Source organism: Podarcis raffonei, chromosome W (assembly GCF_027172205.1).
Source record: "Podarcis raffonei isolate rPodRaf1 chromosome W, rPodRaf1.pri, whole genome shotgun sequence".
In the NCBI taxonomy this organism is placed as follows: domain Eukaryota; kingdom Metazoa; phylum Chordata; class Lepidosauria; order Squamata; family Lacertidae; genus Podarcis; species Podarcis raffonei.
This window is the reverse complement of record NC_070620.1, coordinates 23,374,807-23,394,597: the sequence shown is the minus strand read 5'-3', so window position 1 is coordinate 23,394,597 and position 19,791 is coordinate 23,374,807. Positions and strand designations below refer to the sequence as shown.

At 41.0% G+C, this 19,791-nt stretch overlaps 1 protein-coding gene across 1 annotated transcript in view; it reads left to right on the top strand.

Moving 5' to 3' along the window:
- LOC128406088 (U3 small nucleolar RNA-associated protein 14 homolog A-like) overlaps positions 1-18,113 on the top strand; it is a 49,155-nt gene extending 31,042 nt beyond the window's left edge. The window contains exons 11-14 of the mRNA XM_053373131.1: positions 14,038-14,393; positions 16,633-16,823; positions 16,912-17,011; positions 17,823-18,113. Coding sequence (XP_053229106.1) covers positions 14,038-14,393; positions 16,633-16,823; positions 16,912-17,011; positions 17,823-18,113 — 938 coding nt within the window. The remainder of the gene's footprint in view (positions 1-14,037; positions 14,394-16,632; positions 16,824-16,911; positions 17,012-17,822) is intronic.
- Positions 18,114-19,791: the final 1,678 nt, after the last annotated feature.

Sequence of the window (19,791 nt, the reverse complement as noted above, 5' to 3'; positions counted from 1 at the left end):
GGTCAAACAAAGAAATAATAAAAAAGTGACAAAAAAGTTATTTTTATAATGACGAGTTTTGCGGCTCCCAGTTTGTTTTTTTCTTCGGAAACGGGTCCAAGTGGCTCTTATTCTTAAAGGTTGCAGACCCCTGCCCTAACTCTTCACTCCATTTTTGTCTATAATATTCTAAATCATATTTCTTCCTGTTGAGTAGGGTTTTATATAGTGCAAGTGTAGAGTTTTTTGTTTTTGTTGCAGAGATTAAATCTTGTAGCAGCATGGGTGTTTCCGATGCTGCTAGAGCGTCAGGGCCAAATTGCCTTTCCAACATATGTTTCAATTGGATGTACTTCCATTGTGTTTCACACAATTGTTACTTGATTTCCAATTTTTAATTTTGGGTTGGCCCAAATTTTTAGTTTCTCATGCTGATAGGGGTAATCCTTATTATTATTTTTATTTTTATTCATCCAAATTTTTATAGGTGCTTTAATAGTCTCCAGGATAATAGGATATTTCATAAAATTGGAGCCCAGTTTAGTCCACCCTACAAGAGGTTCAAAGAAACTATATTCGAGAGTAGCCCAATTGGGATTCCTGCTAGCTCTCCAATCATTAGTCTTACTCAGCAGGTAGGCCTGGTGATATAGTTCCAGATTTGGGAGACCAAAGCCACCTTCCTTAGTTGCATTTTATGTAGTGATATTTTTGGTGGCTTTGTACCCCACAGGCACGATCTAAATAGTTGATTTATTTTTTGGAAGTAAAATTTGGGAATATGTATTGGTAATCCTCTAAGAATGTATAAAAGCTTTGCAACAACATTCATTTTGAGGACATTAACTTTTCCCCAAAGGGTGAGGTTTAGAGGTCCCCACCTTTCAATATCAAAAGAAATATTTATAATTTGATTCAAATAAAATTTTATAATTTGGTTTATATCTGATGAAATCATTATACCCAACTATTTAATAAAGTCTTTGCACATCCTAAATTGATGGGTTCTATACAATGTAGTCCTTGGCCCAATTGGTAAAATATCTGATTTTGTCCAATTTATAGAATATCTCTATATTCTGCCAAAGGTTTTTATTTTCTCCATAATTTTTGGAATTGTATCTTCTGGTTTTGTAATAAATAAAAGGATACCATCCGAAAATTATACAATTTTGTAATTATCTTTGTTGTGTTTTACACCCTTGATATGCTCATCCTGAATTATTGCTCTTGTTAATGGTTCCAGGCACAGATTAAATAATAACGGAGAAAGAGGACATCCTTGTCTCGTTCCTCAATTTAAACTAATCAAATTCGAAATTCTTCCATTTGTAACAATCCGGGACGTTGGGTTTTTATAAATCATTTAGATCCAATTACAGTATTCTATAGGGAAACCAAATTTACGTAACACAAACCATATGAATTCTTTATATATTCTGTCAAAAGCCTTTTTTGCATCTAATGACAATATCATAAACTCCTCTTCATCTTTGTTTAAATTTATCAAATCTATTGTTAATCTGATGTTATCTGTAGCTTGTCTTGTTTTTATAAAACCTGTTTGATTATTAGGTATTATTGAATAACTTTTTGTAATTTTGCCGCCAATATTGCATTCAAAATCTTTGCATCAACATTCATTAACGATATTGGTCTATAATTTGCACATTTAGTAGGGTCTTTGTTAGGTTTTGGTATAATTATTATTAAAGCTTTATTGAATGTTGTAGAAGATATACTTTTATGAGCTATTTCCTCATAGACCTCTAGTCTGGGGACTAGTATATTTTTGAATATTTTATACCATTCTATAGGAAAACAGTCTGGTCCAGGTGATTTCCCATTCCCCATTGTTTCTATTACATTCTCAATATCTAATATATTTAGGGGTGCTGACAGCATATCTTTTTTATCTTCTTCAATGCTTGGTATTTTGATATTTTGAAAGAAGTTCTCCATCTCATCCTCTGATATATTTTCTGGCCCTTCATATAATTTTTTGTAGAATTAAAAAAAATCATTATTGATATCTATTGATGAGGTCGCTGCGATGTTATTTTCATTTCTTATTAAGGGTATTATTTGGTTCGCTTTCTTTTGTTTTAGACAATTAGCTAGAATTTTTGTTGGTCTTTCTCCCTATTCCCAATATATTTGTCTTAGACTTAGGCTGAACTCATTTTTTTTAGCTAGTATATTATTCAGTTCTAATGTTAGTTGTTGTAGTCTTTCACATGTAACATTAGATGGGTTATTTGCCATATTGCCCCATAGTGTTTTTAAAGAAATTTTTAGATTATTTTCTTTTAATCTTTGCAGCTTGGCTTTGTTGGCAGAGAAGGATATTATCTTCCCTCTGATGTAAGCTTTATATCCTTCCCATTCCATCAGTCTTGATGTTGAAGCTTTGGAGTTATTTTTAAAATATATTTCTCCAGTCTTCCAGTTTTCTGCTATTAGGATTCTTGCTGCCATAGGTAGCGTACATGAATAATGTCCGATTTTTCTCCGGCATTTCTTGTCCTAGAATACCTAACGAAAAGGCTTCTGGTTTTTCCACAAAGGTTATTTTAAACATTTTTTTCAATTCATTATATATCATTGCCCAATTTTTAAAAATAATCTTACAATCCCACCACATGTGATAAAATGTACCTTCCCCTTCTTTACATCTCCAACAGTTCTTTTGTTCTGTTTTGTACATTTTGGCCAGTTTTAATGGTGTAATGTACCACCTGTACATCATTTTCATATAATTGTCTTTCAACAATATACAATCCGTAAATTTCAAGTTCACTTTCCAAAGCCTTATCCAATCCTCAAATTGTATGTTATGACCTATGTCCTGTGCCCACTTGATCATTACTGCTTCAATTTCCTCAGCTTTAGTTTCCCATTCCAACAGAATATTGTACGCCTTCTTTAACAATTTAGAATGATCATCTATGATATCCTTTTGGAATTTTGAAACTGTAAGTGAATCCTCTCTTGTTATCTTCCGTGAAGATTTCATTTAATTGCCTATAAGGCAACCAACTCTGAAGGTGTTCCTTTATCTCATCGTAATCTTTCAATTTCCACTTCGCTTCTTGTTCTACTGATAAATCTCTATATGTTGGCCACATTCCTTTCATTGTTAACGTTTTAAGTGATAATGCTTCAGTAGGTGACAACCACCACTGAGTTTTGGATTCCAGTAATTCTTTGTATTTTTCCCATACCCTTATCAGGGACTTTCTAATTATGTGATTGTGGAATCCTTTGTGTACCTTTGCTTTTCCATACCACAGGTATGAATGCCAACTGAATCTGTTGTCGTGTCCTTCTAAGTCTATTGCCTCCTTTTCCCCCAATTTAATCCAATCCCAAATCCAAGTAAGGCATGCTGCTTCGTTGTAAATTTTAAAATCTGGAAGAGAAAAGCCTCCTTACTGTTTTAAGTCTGTAAGTATTTTGTGCTTTATTCTTGGCCTTTTCCCATTCCAGATAAATTTTGAAATATCTTGCTGCCATTTTTTGAAGCAAGCATTATTACTTATCGGTATTAGAATAGAACACTTTCATAGAATCATAGAGTTGGAATAGACCACAAGGGCCATCGAGTCCAACCCCCTGCCAAGCAGGAAACACCATCAGAGCACTCCTGACATATGGTTGTCAAGCCTCTGCTTAAAGACCTCCAAAGATAGATGATTGGGGAGGAGCCCGAAGATGGCGGCTGTAACAACTTCTCCTTCATTAACCCTCCGGATTACAAACCTTTTATAGCCTTTTATAGCTTTTTACAGCCGTCTTTTTAGCTGTTTTTATTAGACTTTTAAATCATTTTACCTTTGTTAGAAGTTTTAATCGTTTTACTTCTATGGTTGGCCAATATACGTATCAACAAGGATATTCAAACCTTCTGCTGATTAGTAACGCCGCCTTGAAGACTGAGTTACGTTGAGCAGTGGAGGAGGAGTAGCAGAGGAGTTGCGTCCAAAAAGATAAGTTCTCTTTTATCTCCGTTTTCCTCTACTTTGAACCACCGTAGTTAGTGAGACAGCGACAAATGGGTCATGGCAAGCGACCAAGATCTGCTGAGAAAGGTTGTTCACCTCCAAGAGTAAAGCAGTCAAAGCTTGAATCTCCCCCACCATCTACTAACAATAACAGCAAAACGGAGCAAGTAATTGTTCCTGCGGTCGAAACATACAACCGCTTCTGGCCTCTGTACGATCAAGGAGAGTTGGAAAAGCTAGCTGATCCAGCGGGAGATGGAAGCCATAGGGAAGCCCTCCTCCCTCACACCTTAATTACCCCTCCGTCACCGAAACAGGAAGCATTAGGGCAAACTGCCCATGAATTAGTACCTGATCAAATACAACTGGTAATCAGGACTTTAAGCTTCATTTTCAAGGAATTGGAGGGGATTTCTTTGTCACTGAACAAACTTTCACGGGCCCTTCTGGCTCATCTACCTTCTTCAACTGAGCTATCTAATTTGCATCAATCTCCTGTGCAGCTTGTAAGTGCCTTAAAGAGACAACTTGATCAGAAATCTCTCCTTAAGGGCCTAAGATGCAGGCTGCCACTGCTCCAAAGGAATAAGCAATCTTTGATTTTTCAACCTAATAAAATATGTTTATCCATTTTTTCCCGTGACGCCCCCAGTCTTAGGTGGAATAACCTGAGGATGGCTAAAGGGTACCTACGTGATTTGTTAAATATTCCTTTTTTCCAGATAGATCTTATATCTGTAGCACCCCTAAATGCCACGCCCTGGCCAAGGAAATTTATGCTCTCCTTCCAGTCTGCAAGGATCCCACATCTTCTTGCAAGACAAAAAGACCGGCTGGCACCCTGGGAGATTGTAACAACAAGAGTCTTTAAAGACACGAGTGTTAAACCTCTTTTTGCCAACATCTTAACTGGCAATGAACGCTCGTTTCCCTCTTCTGTTCCTATAATAACGGGAAAAACACCTAGCCGGGTATCCCCTGTTCCACCTGCGACCCCAAGTGCCCATCTAGCTACGTTGAGGAATGATCCAATTGCAAGCGGAGATTGGAATATCCCTGAAGAGAGAAATCTTATCTCCTCTTATGGAAAACTCCCTTCAGAAGAACAGCAGGCTATTCTCAATAGATTGGATCTACTCAAACAAAGACTCCTATCACAAGGGGACCCCTCTATACCGATGAGAGAGGAGAGCAGGCGCTCCACGTCCCACACGGCATCTCCATCAAATGCCTTGATAATTTCTCAACCTGCTACCTTGTTACCCCCTACTGATCTGAATCAGCAGTCACCTGTTGACCAACAACACCATTCTACCGTGGAGGAAGTCGATAAACTCAATACTCCCGTCTCAGACCTTATGCCCAATCAAAATATGGAAGTTGATGACTCCTTTGCCTCAATGCCTGAGCTAGAATCTACCCTGTCTGAAGATCACCAGGAAATGACTATGCATGCACCATCCTCACGTTCATGTCCCTTAATACATCTGCGTGATAATTCTTCTCCATCTGCTCAGCAACTACAAGTGATGGCTGGAACAGCTCTGAGCGCTACCCTGGTTAAGACTGATAACTCTGACGGATCTACCAGTGTAGCCCATCAAAGACTTGTTACTACTCACCTCAATGAACTGCATCCGACCTCACCAACTTTGCCTGATTCTTCCTTCCCGGCAAAGCCCTTCCTGTCTGTTAATGTTACCAAATCATCGATACAATTAACACAGAAGAAGACCTTATCCGCACAAACTAAAATTACCAATTTCCTTATGGGTCCTCGTTCTACCCCCAAGAACCCATTAAACAACTCAATGTGACAATTACCGGGACAGCACAAGGACCCGACATTATCAATACTTAGCTGGAACATTGCTGGTTGGAGAACCAAAAAATCAGACCCCGAATTCAGGAAGTACATAAATTCATTTAAAATCATTCTATTCCAAGAAACATGGGATGAGGAAGAGATTACCATAGACGGCTTTGATCTTCTAACACTTCCGGCCTCCCCTTCTTTGAAAGGTGGACGCCCCAAAGGGGGTCTTTTGATTGGGATCTCACTCCAACTTCGTGCCAAATTCACTCTGGTACGGGCTTCCCCGCCTTTTGCTCTATCTGGACTGATCACAGAAGGGAAGTCCTCATTACTAATTACTAATGTTTATCTCCCCCCCGAAGGCTCAGCGCCTGATCTTGATTGGAGATGGGAATCATTTGAAAATCACCTACTGTCATGTCATACCAAATGCCCTAACTCGTACTCCTTAATTGGAGGAGACTTTAATGCTCGTATTGCCACAAATTGGGACCTACTAACCAAGTCCAAATGGTGGACTCCCCCATGTTTGGACAATTTTGACTTGGAACATGCCAGAATTAGAACTTCAAAGGACAACAGAGTAAACAAAGCAGGAGTGACCCTTTACCAAATGGCCATTCGCCTGAATCTAGTATTTTTGAACGGCACCTTCCCCCCCGATATACCGGGGGAGTTCACTCACCTGGGACTAACATCTAACAGTGTTATCGATTACTTCTTGATCTCCGCAAATCTGGCCGTTAATGTACTTTCCTTCCAAGTTGAAAACCAACATTTCAGTGATCACCTCCCAATAGTGACCACTTTGTCATTGTTCCGGTGCCAAAACGACAATAAACACTCAGTCCTTCTGGAAACCTCATCATCGATCAAAATAAGAGGGATCAAATGGTCGGAGGCTGTGGCCCAAAAATACCAGGTTTTTTTCCATAGGGAAATCACTGCCTACTTACCTCAAATAACTACTGATTTACAAGATTCCAATTCGGTTTTGAAACTTTTTAACCTTCTTATAACAAACCTTACCACTTTTTTTACATCACCTCCTCAAAAGGCGAAAGTGGCGTATTGCAGTGCTGGGGACCCTTGGTTTAACACCTCTTGCAAACAAGCAAGATCCCTTCTTCGTTCCATCTATAATGAATACAAAAACTCTAATGCCCAGGCTCTACCATCCTCCTATTCACAAGCCAAAAGAGCATACAAACAGACTTTAAAGCTGGCCAAACGTGAGTGGCATCAAAAGCGTTGGCGAGCCTTGATTGCGGCCTCGAGATCCCGCAGACCACAGGAATTTTGGGCTCTGATAAACAAAAGAGGAAGGAAGTACCCACTGACGATTATCCCTGCGCCCACATGGGAACAATTCTTGAGTAAATATTTCTCCTTGGCAGAGGAATCCAACTCACCCACGGAATTCCGAGCCGACCATCTACCTTTGTGGCCCTCCACCGACCCAGACCTGATAATGGACTTGATACTAGATCTGAAAACGGGCAAAGCCCCCGGGCCGGATCTAGTCCCTGCTGAGGCTCTTGTTGCGCAACCGAGGTGGTGGGCTGAAATTCTGGCCAAAGTCTTTGATGCAATTAATTCTACGGGGCTTATCCCTAGGTCATGGAAGGAGGCCGTGATCGTGCCAGTCCATAAAAAGGGTCCCCCTGCTGACCCGGAGAACTATCGGAACATCAGCCTTTTGTCTATCATCGGGAAAATCTATGCAAAATTTTTGCTGTCTAAGCTGTCCCATTGGGCAAACGACTCAAATTTGATTGGCTATGAGCAAGCGGGCTTTAGGAACAATTATTCGACCTCTGACCATATGGTAATCATGTATCATCTTGCCAGAAAATATTCTGCCCCGAGTCGGGGACGCCTATGTGTCGCTTTTATAGACCTAAAGGCTGCCTTCGACAGTATCCCAAGAAACTGCCTATGGAAGAAATTAGAGAGATGGGGCATAGATAGAAGGCTGTTATGGCTTATAACCCAATTACACCATGGGTCGTCGGCTAGAGTGAGACTCACACCGGCGGGAAACCTATCCAACGAGGTCGCCATAAATAGAGGTGTGCGCCAAGGCTGCATTTTGGCCCCACTCCTCTTCAACTTGTTTATTAGCGATATGAAGCTCTTTCTGAATGAGTCTCAAGCCAACATTCATGCCCCCCGCCTAGCTGATTTTCGCTGCCCTCTGCTCCTATATGCCGATGATGCAGCGATCCTTTCCTACTCTAGAGTTGGTTTATGCAGAGCTCTAAAGATTTTTGCGGCTTATTGCAAACTTAACCATCTGACAATTAATCATGGGAAATCTAAAGTCCTGGTCTTTTCCAGGTCTCGGAAAACTTACAGCTGGAAGTTAGATGGAGTCCAATTAGAACAGGTTTTCAAATTTAAATACCTGGGAGTCTTTTTTCATTACAATCTAAGCTGGAAGCCACAGATACAGTATTTACTAAACAAAGGGAAAACAATACTTTATACTCTACTCCAATTTTTTGCGGCCGACGGAGCCTCTCACATCCCTTCTGCATTGAAGGTATACCACGCAAAAGTGGTCTCCACCCTCTGTTATGCTGCCCCGCTCTGGGCCCCAGAGTCCAATTTAACATCGCTGGGGACATTGCAGAATCAGTTTCTCCGTCGCCTTCTGAAACTCCCCATGTGTGTGAGCAACGCAGCCATACGTCTGGAGTTAAGGATTGCATCATTGGAGACTGTCATCTGGAAGCGAGTCTTTGGCTATTGGCTGTCCAGCTGGCATAGGCTTCCCGACCATTACCTTTTTCAGTGCCTCTGGCGGGACGTCTTTGTCAACCCGTGGGTAGGAAAAATCCATGCCAAACTTCTGAGCATCGGAATTTCCCCAGCGGACTCCTTAAAGATGAACTTACGCTCAGCCAAAAGCCTTATTGAGCAAAGATTAGCGGACATTGAAAATCAACACAACCTCGCCAGGGGTGGGGGTGTCTGCTCCCCCAGGTATCACGGAATAACCCCACCACTTGGCCTTCCATCATACATGTCATCTCTTTCATCAGTACCACACCGACTTGCATTTATTCGGGCAAGGTTCAATGTCCTTCCATCGAACCAGCTGAGCCACAGATTTTCCAAGGGTTTGGTGTCTCCGCTATGCGTGTGTGACGGGGAAACTGTTGAATCTCTTTCACATATAATGTTCAACTGTCCCCTACATAGCATAGCCAGGACTAAATTCCTGGGTCCTGCTTTACTGCGCTTGGTTGGCAGGCCTGTTGAGTCACACGCCACACTGCTTTTGCAGGATACAGATCCTTCTGTAACTCTGCAGGTGGCGAGATTCCTGAATGCGGTTATCTCACACTCAAAAACCACCAGAAAACAACAACAACATCAAAACTAATCGGACTGTTATGATGAGAGTGCATGTCGGATCTCGTCTTCAGTTTTCCTTTTTCTGTGATCCGTCCCTTGGAGCTCTCCTGGCCCCAAGCTGTCATTTGGCTCTGCTCAATGACCCACCCTTGCATCGTGGTGTTCACCTTCTGTTGTCGGATATATCGGTTTTTATGTCTCTGTGTTTTTATGTTTGTACATATTTTATGGGCTAATAGCCGTAAATAAATTAAAGTAAGTAAAGACCTCCAAAGAAGGAGACTCCACCACACTCCTTGGCAGCAAATTCCACTGTCGAACAGCTCTTACTGTCAGGAAGTTCTTCCTAATGTTTAGGTGGAATCTTCTTTCTTGTAGTTTGGATCCATTGCTCCGTGTCCGCTTCTCTGGAGCAGCAGAAAACAACCTTTCTCCCTCCTCTATATGACATCCTTTTATATATTTGAACATGGCTATCATATCACCCCTTAACCTCCTCTTCTCCAGGCTAAACATGCCCAGCTCCCTTAGCCGTTCCTCATAAGGCATCGTTTCCAGGCCTTTGACCATTTTGGTTGCCCTCCTCTGGACACGTTCCAATTTGTCAGTGTCCTTCTTGAACTGTGGTGCCCAGAACTGGACACAGTACTCCAGGTGAGGTCTGACCAGAGCAGACTACAGTGGCACTATTACTTCCCTTGATCTAGATGCTATACTCCTATTGATGCAGCCCAGAATTGCATTGGCTTTTTTAGCTGCCGCGTCACACTGTTGGCTCATGTCAAGTTTGTGGTCAACCAAGACTCCTAGATCCTTTTCACATGTACTGCTCTCAGGCCAGGTGTCCCCCATCTTGTATTTGTGCCTCTCATTCTTTTTGCCCAAGTGCAATACTTTACATTTCTCCCTGTTAAAGTTCATCTTGTTTGTTTTGGCCCAGTTCTCTAATCTGTCAAGGTCGTTTTGAAGTGTGATCCTGTCCTCTGGGGTGTTAGCCACCCCTCCCAGTTTGGTGTCATCTGCAAATTTGATCAGGATGCCCTTGAGTCCATCATCCAAGTCGTTGATAAAGATGTTGAATAAGACCTGGCCCAAGACAGAACCCTGTGGCACCCCACTAGTCACTCTTCTCCAGGATGAAGAGGAACCATTGATGAGCACCCTTTGGGTTCGGTCAGTCAGCCAGTTACAAATCCACTGAGTGGTAGCATAGTCAAGACCTCATTTTACCAGCTTCTTTACAAGAATATCATGGGGCACCCATTGTCTGAAAAAGGAATAGCATTTTTGGCAATACATTCATTTTTATTGCAGCAATTCGTCCTAAGAAAGAGAGGTTCATACTATTCCATATTTCCAAATTCCTTTTTATTTCATTCTAATTTTTTTTCATAATTGTCTTTGTAAATATTAAGATTCTTTATCATCAGCCATATTCCTAAATACTTTACCTTCTTGTGGATTTCTATATAGAGTCTGGTAGTTCTTTCTTTTCTGATTCTTTAAGATTTTTAACTAACAGTTTGGTTTTGTTTTTATTAAGTTTAAAACCTGCCACTTGTCCAAACTTTTGAATTTTTTCTATTACTCTAGGGAGAGAACTACAGTAATAACCAAATTGTCCGTGAAGGCTTTCAATTTGTGTTCATTTTTCTTTATTCTTATTCCTGCTACTTCTTTATCCATTCTAATATTCCTTGCCAGAACCTCCAGGACCAGAATGAACAAAAGTGATGATAACTATAAACATAAATGCTGCTTGTTTTTCATTTTGCACTTCCAGGTATTCAATTATGTTTAAAACGTTTCTGATAATATCTTTCATTTGTCTACCTGGAAAAAATCCTGCTTGGTCTTGGTGTATATGTTCCTCCAAAGAACTTTTCATTCTGTTAGCAAGGATATATGCAAACAGTTTGTAATCATTGTTTAATAGTGAGATGGGCCTATAATATTTTACTAGTGTTATATCTGAATCTTGTTTTGGTATTAATGTTATATAGGCCTCTTTCCATGTTTCTGGGACTTCCCCTGTTTTTAAAATCTCATTCATCATATCTTTTAAGGGAATCACAAGCTGTTCATTTGATTTTTTATAATACTTTGCTGAAATTCCATCTGGTCATGGGGATTTGCCTGTCTTTGCTTGATTTATTTCATCTAATATTTCCTGCGATGTTATTTCAGCATTTAATAATAACCGTTTTTCATCTTTTATTTTTGAGAGATTGCTGCTTTTTATATATTCTTCCATCAGTGTCTTCTTTACAATTCTTTTTTTATAAAAATCTGTAAAGTACTTTCTAATTGTGTAACAATTTGTGAATTTCCAATTGATCTTCCATAAGTTTTCCCATTGGGCCATGGTTATTGAACGGCCAAAATCTTGTGACCACCTCACCATTGCCACTGTTACCTCCTCCTCCTTGACTGTCCAGTCAAGAAGGAGTCAATAAGTTTTGGAAAGAGTTTTTCTTTTAGAATTTACAAGATCAGATTCGAATCGGGAAATTTCTGTTGAGAACCCCTTTTGTTTGTCAGATTTAAATTTTTCAAATAACTGATGGTATTGGAACCAGTCTGAGATGTGTTCTCTTATTTCCTCAAAGTTTTTTAATTTTATTTGGTTATCTTCATTTTTTAGAAGTGTTCAGCTTTCCTAAGTATTTTTCCGTTTTACTGCTATGGCTTCTATTGGAGAAGTCCACCACGGGACTTTAGGCTCCATCAGGTCTTTATATTTTCCCCATACAGCAAAGAGTGACTTTCTTATTATATGGTTGGTAAATTTTTTATGAATTTTCGCTTTTCCATATATCAGGTAGGCGTGCCATCCCCAACGGTTGTCAAAACCTTCCAGATCCAGGAGGTCCGGATCCTGCAATGTGCACCAATCTTTTAGCCAGGTGAAACAGGCTGCCTCGTAGTAAAGTTTTAGGTCGGGTAGAGAAAAGCCTCCTCTCTCTTTTATGTCTATTAAGATCAGGGGTTTAATCCTAGGTTTCTTCCCTTCCCACAGGAATTTGGAAATTTCTCTTTGTCATATCTTGAGACAACCTGCTTCGCCCAGTATTGGAATCATTTGAAATAAAAAGATTAATTTTGGAAGCACATTCATCTTTATAATGGAAATCCTACCCAGAAATGTTAATTTTAATTTACTCCAGGTTTCAAAGTTTTTTTCTAATCTCTAACCAAGTTTTGGTGTAATTATCCTGAAATAAGTTTATGTTCTTGGGGGTGATCCCAATACCCAGGTATTTCGCTTTTGAGGAGATTTTCAGGCCCAATATTTTTTCTAAGTCGTCCTTTTCTTTCGTGGTTACATTTTTAACAAGCATTTTTGTTTTTGTTATGTTCAGCTTAAAGCCTGCCACTTCTCTGTAAAGTACTTAATGAAGGCTTCCCATATTTCCTTTGGTTTGTCAGTGATCTTACCATTATGTTTTATATTATTTATATAATTTTTTTGCTCACTTTTCCTCATTTGCCATGCCAGTAATTTCCCTGGCTTGTTGGCATGTTCAAAATACTTTTGTTTCATCATTTTAATTTTCCAGCTTATTTCCTCATTAATCAACATTGAGTATTGAATTTCTAATAGTTTAATTGCCTGTTTAACTGTGTCTTTACTGGGGTTTTAATTATTTTTCTTTCTCTGAAATTTCATCTAAAATTTCTTTCTTTTTCTTTTCTCTTGCCTTTTTCTTAATTGAGTTTTGTTGTATAAACAGTCCCCTCATGACTGCTTTGCTAGCGTGCCATACTGTTTGCAGCCTGGTTCTATTATTAAGATTTAATTCAAAGTAATCTCCCAGAACCTTTTTTGCCTTTTCTAACAAGATTTTATCATCTAATAGATCTTCATTCTATCTCCATCTAAAGGTGTATTGCCTTTCTTTCAGAATTTCCATTATTATAGGACTATGATCCGACAATGCTCTGGGATCTATTTCAATTTTTTAAACTTTTGATTCTAATTCTTTTGAAATCCAAACTGCATCCAGTCTGGCACTACTGCCATGTACATGTGAAAAAAGGTTAACTGTTTATCAAGCACATGTTTTACTCTCCAGATATCTATTAAATTCAATGTCTCTGTCATATCAAAAAAAGTTTTGGGTAGCCTACCTTCTTTGGTGTGTTTTTTCCTAATTGTTCTGTCCATCTTTAATGATGGTACCCCATTCAGATCTGCCATTAGTATTACCTTCTCATCTGCAATCTCCAAAAGATCTGTTTCAAATTTTTGAAAGAATTTTGATTTATTTTCATTTGGTGCATATATTCCCACCAATACTATCTTTTCTCCTTGGACTTTGATTTGTACCATTAGAATCCTCCCTTTATCGTCTTTTTGGATTAGTTTGGGTTCAAGTGCAGGTTTAACGTAAAATACTACACCACGTCTTTTAGCATTGTCTGCTGAAATAAAATCCATCCCTAATTCTTTTATTAATCAGAATTCTTTTGTGTTTGTTTGCTACGTGTGTTTCCTTCAGGGGGAAAAAGCATATTTTGACTGCTGTAAGAAGCAATCATTTTATTTAGCTAGTTGACAAATGTTTGCATTTATTTTAAAACTCAAAATAATGGATGTATTAAAATGATATGCCTGGGTAGGCTTGCTGGGGGGGGGGGGTGTATTCAAAAAAGTTGATTAGTGAAATGTTTGGGTCTGCTGATATTAACCATGATGGCAATATGGAGCATCCACATTCCAAGGCAATGTACCCTTGAGTACCAGTTGCTGAAGAGCAGCAACGGGGAGAGAGCCTTGGTTTTCCTACCCTGCAGGATGCTGGGCTAGAGTGATGTCTGATCCAGCAGTGCCCTTCAGATGCTATGATAATTTGTGTCGTGTTCTTGCTTCAGGTCTTAACGGTGAGGAAGCAATGCCCAAGATGACGGACGTGCTTTTACCAGCACCTCCAAGTCATGTGCCAGAGGGGCCACTCCTGAGTGAGAAGCTGGAATGGCTTCATACCTTAGAGGATATGGAGGCCATGGAGCCAGAGGAAGTCCCACGGGAAAACAGAATGCCGGAAGTCAACGGTGCTGAACTTCAGCAGCCTCTGGAAGCTGAGTCATCGCTACAGCCCAAGGATAGCAAGACCCAGACCTCCAATAAGACAGCCAAGCACAAGGCTCTGATTGATCTGAAGGCAGTGCTGGCTCAACCACTTCGTCCCATGCAGTGTCCGTTTTTGCCTTCTGCTGTACAGGATGAGGTGAGCACCATTAGGAGGGGTTAATCAGGGTTTCCATGGATCCGGAAGAGCTAAGTGCTAACGCTTTACTTGCACTGTGTCCCTTCAGGCTAACGACATGGGAAGTGTTCATCTTTGAAAGCACCCCAATGGGAGAAAGCTAGTGTGTCAGGGAGAAGGTTTAATCTCCTTGGCGTGTTTGTTTTCCAGCTGCAGGGAGCCTTATCCCAATGCATCAGGGAAGAGACCAATGGTAGAGAGTATGCTTTACATTAGGGATGGGGCGGGGCTGTGGCCCTCCAGATGTCATTAGTCAACACCCATCAGCTCCAGTTAGCATAGCCAACTATGCTAAGGGTAGTTGTAGTCCAATAACATCAGGAGGTCCACAGGTTCCCCTTGCATCACATGTAGAAGAGCTTTGGTTCATTCCTTGCTTTGTTTCTTGTTAAAAACTGATTTTGGGTAGCAGAGTTGGAAGCAGTATTTGCCTAGAGTTATTGGAGAGCCAGCACTGAGCTAAAAGGACCAACTGTCTCACTGTATGAGAAAGCCAATCATTGCATTCACAGATTAGCTTTTTCAGAGCAGGCTAGCCCAGTTCAGAAATGAATGGCAAACTAGGGTTTGTTGTTAGAAGAAGAAACCTGAGGCTCATGCACTCCTCCACATGTATGAAAGGAGGATGAAAGCTTCTACTTTACCCCTTTAAAAAAATGTTTTTATTTGAATGCACACACATTTTGTGTGTGTGTATGTGTGTGTGCACGTACACACATACATACATACATACATACATACTAACTAATAGAGTATTAAGAATGAATAATAACCTGGTGAAAGCACCTAAACATCAACAACAGCAATTACAAAAAATGAAAACTAGGCTATTAACATTAGTACGATTTATATGCCTAGAGAAACTTAGACATTAAAATAGGAGTAACTAATAATACAATGGTACCTCGGTTCTCAGACAAAATTCGTTCGCTTTTTCAAAAACCGAGGCACGGCTTCCCATTGGTTTCAAGAGCTTCTTCCACTCAGCGGAAGCCATGTTGTACGTTCAGGTTCCGAAAAGCGTTCGAAAACGGAAGCATTTACTTCCGGGTTTTCGGTGTTCAAGAACCGAAACGTACAACAACGGAGGTGTTCGGGAACCGAGGTTCCACTGTATAACCAAAGGGACATTATTATGATTTCACATTTGAATTAATCACAGTTCCCTGTTAAGTCCAGACTTGAGGAACTGTGGTTAGATGTCTTCAATATGCTAGTTTATTTTTTAACGAGCAGCAGATAAAACAAATTTCTGTTCCACAAGTTCAGACATAACAGGGCTTACAAGCAGGTAATTTCAACCTGCTTTCACATAAAGAAGGGGAGAGAGGAAGGGACAGCAGCAGCACACTGACGATAATAGAATCGTAGAAAGGAACCATGGAAGGAACCGTGAGGGTAATCTAGTCCAACCCCCTGCAATGCAGGACTCTTGCCCAACATGGGGCTCGAACCCACAACCCTGAGATTAAGAGTCTCTTGTTATGCAAGTGTATTGTTATCTGATCAGCCTTCCAGGTGGTGTTTGACTATGGCTCCCATTATCTGTAAGCATTGGGTTTGCTAACTGGGGGATGATGGGATTTGGAGTCCATCAGTATTGTGGGGGGGCACATTGAGGTAGGCTGCAATGTGACAAAGCATGCTTTGTCATTTAGTTTGAATCATGCCAGCATGTCTCAAGCAGACAGCTTGTGTACTACAGGAAAGTATTTGAGGACCAAACTGCTCCAGAGAATTCTTGCAAGCGAGCTGAGTCACATGCTGCTGGGAAAGGGAAGGAGGTGTTTTAAAATCCAAACACTAGAGCTCCTGGACAGTCCTCTGGGCAGAGAAATTCCTTCCTGCTCCAAATCCCTGCACTGAGTCAGACTCTGTGAGCAGAAGCAATTCAGCAATCTCCTCGAATGAGCTTTCATTGGATGCAGTTCCTTGCCACACAGCAGTATCTTGCTCCTTGTTGGTTAAGGATGCAAAGTGGGGAGGAGACTCATTTGTCTGTTCTCTTCGTTCATTTTGTCTTTTGGCTCCAGCAGGGCCTTCAAAAAAGCTTAACAGCACTTTCCGTAAAACAATTACATTTCCAATTGAGCATCAAGATCACTGTTAGATTATACTCTTCCTGTGTTAGTTACCTATTGTCTGGAAATCCTGTGAGACTCCTTGTCCACCTGCCTGCTGATCTTTTTCTCCCTTGCAGCTAGAGATGGGCAAAGACCAGCGACAGGTGATCTGGGAGGCCTTTGCAAGTGACAACGTTGTTGCCAACTTTATGAAAGAAAAGCGTCGGGCAGAGCAAAACAGCAAACCGAAAGTTATCAATCTGGTGCTTCCAGGATGGGGCGAGTGGGGAGGTGCAGGACTACGGCCGAGTAAGATGAAGAAGAGACGGTATGTTCAGGGTGGAAACTTAATGGTCTGGCACTGCCAACTGTTACCTGCTTCACCTCCCTTCTTCCTTTTCTTTTTTGCCTTCTAGGTTCCTTATCAAACCAGCAGCTGGGTCCCCAAGGAAAAACAGGCACCTGCCCAATGTTATCCTGAGTGAACAGCGCAATATTTTAGCAGGGGTGCATCAGGTGAGTTTATCACTCTGGCCTAGGAGGCTGCTGTTCACGCTTTCAGCTGCAAAAACAATGTGGGGAAAAGAAGATACAGTATAAATGTTCTTAGACTCATAGAATTCTAAGATGTTAGAATTGACTTCTTCTTAATTATATAGTTGGAAGGGACCTCAAGGGTCGTCTAGTCTAACTCCCTGCAATGCAGGAATGTAATTAAACTCTGTGAATTTAACTGAGGAAAGACCATAGCTCAATCAGGAGAGCATCTGCTCTGCATGCAGAAAGTCCCAGCTTCCATCCCCTGCCTCGCCAGTTTAAAAGGATGAAGTGATGGGAAAGGTGTGTGCGTGGATTGCTGAGAAGCAGACAGTTCTGGGACAGATGGATAAATAGTCCAACCTGTTATAAGGCAAATTCCTATGTACTTGATTGGGTATGTACAGGCAACACCCTGTTTGCATGGGGTTGTGTTCTGGGTTATTGCACGCGTCAGCAGTTGCGCATAAGCCCGTTCTGCCCTTTTCTGGGGCCAAAAGCAGCACGCATGTTGGTGGCCAGACGACAGTCAGATGTGCAGAAAATGGTCACTGCCTGTACTGTGTACCTGATACCAATTCTTTTCTTTTGGTATTTTTTTATAAGGATTGTTTTATCTGCCTGAAGGTTGATAGAGCAGGTTGGAACTACAAAATAATAAAATGCAAGCAGCTCACCAAGACTTTGTGCACGTGCCCCCTCACTCCCAGGAACTGCCTGCTTAGCTGTGTGTTGTTCCTAGCCTTCCACTTTCAGGGTGCCATTAAACTACTTCTTCGCTACACTGCAGGTGAACCAGCTGCCCTTCCCCTTTGAGAACAGCAAGCAATTTGAACGCAGCATCCAAGCACCCATGGGCCCCACTTGGAACACCCAGCGTGCTTTTCAGCGTCTGACAGCTCCTCACATTGTCACCCAGCCTGGCCACATCATCCAGCCCATCAGTGCTGAGGACAGTGAGCTGCTCTGCAAAGTGGAAAAGGCAAAAGCCATGGGAAGGGAGCCGGATTTGGCACTATCATGGTCACCCCACAATCATCACCCACACCATGCCTCAAAGAGGAAGGCTCGGCGGAGCTAAGTCCTACAGGGGCTCTGCCATACAGGCCAGACTCCTTGGGCTAACTGGCACTGTTGTCTTCTTATTTTCTTCAGTCAATTTTATTGATTTTCAGTATATAACACAGAAACACATACAACAAATGTCTTCGTTTCCCATCCCTCCCTCCCTCCGTTTATTCCCACGGAACAAATCAATTTATTAAATTCTGCCAGAGTCCATTGAGTGAATCAGGTGGATGCCGGTCATCAGGGTTATCATTTTGAAAACCCAATGAAAGGATGACAAGTTTCAGTAAAGTCATCTATGTCTTCTGTGCTGTTCAGTGCTTGTACTCTCCTTGTTCCTTTTTCCAGTAAGGCAAATTGTCTGTGCATCTTGCTTCCACACAGAATTCTGTAAATGATCCCAGAGTCTCAGTCTCAGTCAGTTTTATTGCACATAGCCAAAGGCTGCCGCAATGCACACAGAATTATTTGACAATTAAAAGAAAATATACTGAATTGGTAAAAAAAGGCTTAAAACATTTATATTATTAAAACATTACGTACTCTAAACAAAGCTATAAAAGTACCCCAATGTACAAATAAAAACATTAAACAGTAAAATTCATAAGCTAAAATCATCACATGGTCACGAATGTTAAAAACAATATCAATTAATACAGTGTGCAATTTATACTCAGAGTTTGGTGACAAAGATAGAGCATAGCCTGAGGTAGATAGATAGGATCAAATAAATTCATCTCCTTTACAGTTAATGGCTACCTTGGCTATATAATTTGCTCTAATTTTCCTAGCAGCAGTTGCAAAAAGTGCTACCCGCCAGGTCACATACTTATCTGTGTCTGCAAGGAGATATAACATCATATCAAGGGGGTTCTGGCCAGGGGACCCTGTCATTATAGGTACCAAAAATCTTTTTCTTGCATCATTATATAACGGACAGTGCAAGATATAATGCATAAGGTCCTCTACTTCAGAACATCCCCTAATGCAAACACGTTCGTTTTTTGGTATGCCTCTATGTCTCCCATCTCTATAAGCAGAGCTTATTGTATTTAGTCGTAACTCTGTAAAAGCTTTTCGAAGCTGTGCAAAAGTCAATTCATTAAAATAAGATATGTGTTCATTGACCTCTCTAAGTTTAAAATACAATGGGGCGCATGTGGATGTGCGCATAGAGTTTAGATCGTTTTTAGTTGCCACTGCCCTTATGGTTCGTTTAAAAATATTTTTCTGTGTATATAAGGGGAGTTCTTTAATCTCAGTCACTGAGAGATCATATTTGCCCATCAGTTGGGCAGCATGATGTACCCAGTTTTTAAGGGGTAATCCATTCAAGAGCTCAATCAGGCATTTTTTTGGTAGCCTAGTGTGATGGGATGGTGAGCTGCTTGTGCGTAAAATCCTAGTCCCTCAGAGTTTGGCTAAGTCCACAAACCTCTGTCTGTGACGGAGCTCCTTAAGCATGGCTCCATCAGTCGCTCGTTGAATCGGACAGTGGGCGTTTACGGAACTTCTTCCAGCATAAAAGCTCCTTAACGGAAATGCGTCTTCTGGACTCTCGGCGTGACAGTTTCCGGCGAGGAGTGGGTGTCCCTACAGGAGGTCCTGAAACCTCCCCACTGTTCTCGCTTGAAGTGTCTCTGAGCCCTCCCTCCGACTCACTTTCCCTTGGAACTCCACTTCTCCCCCTG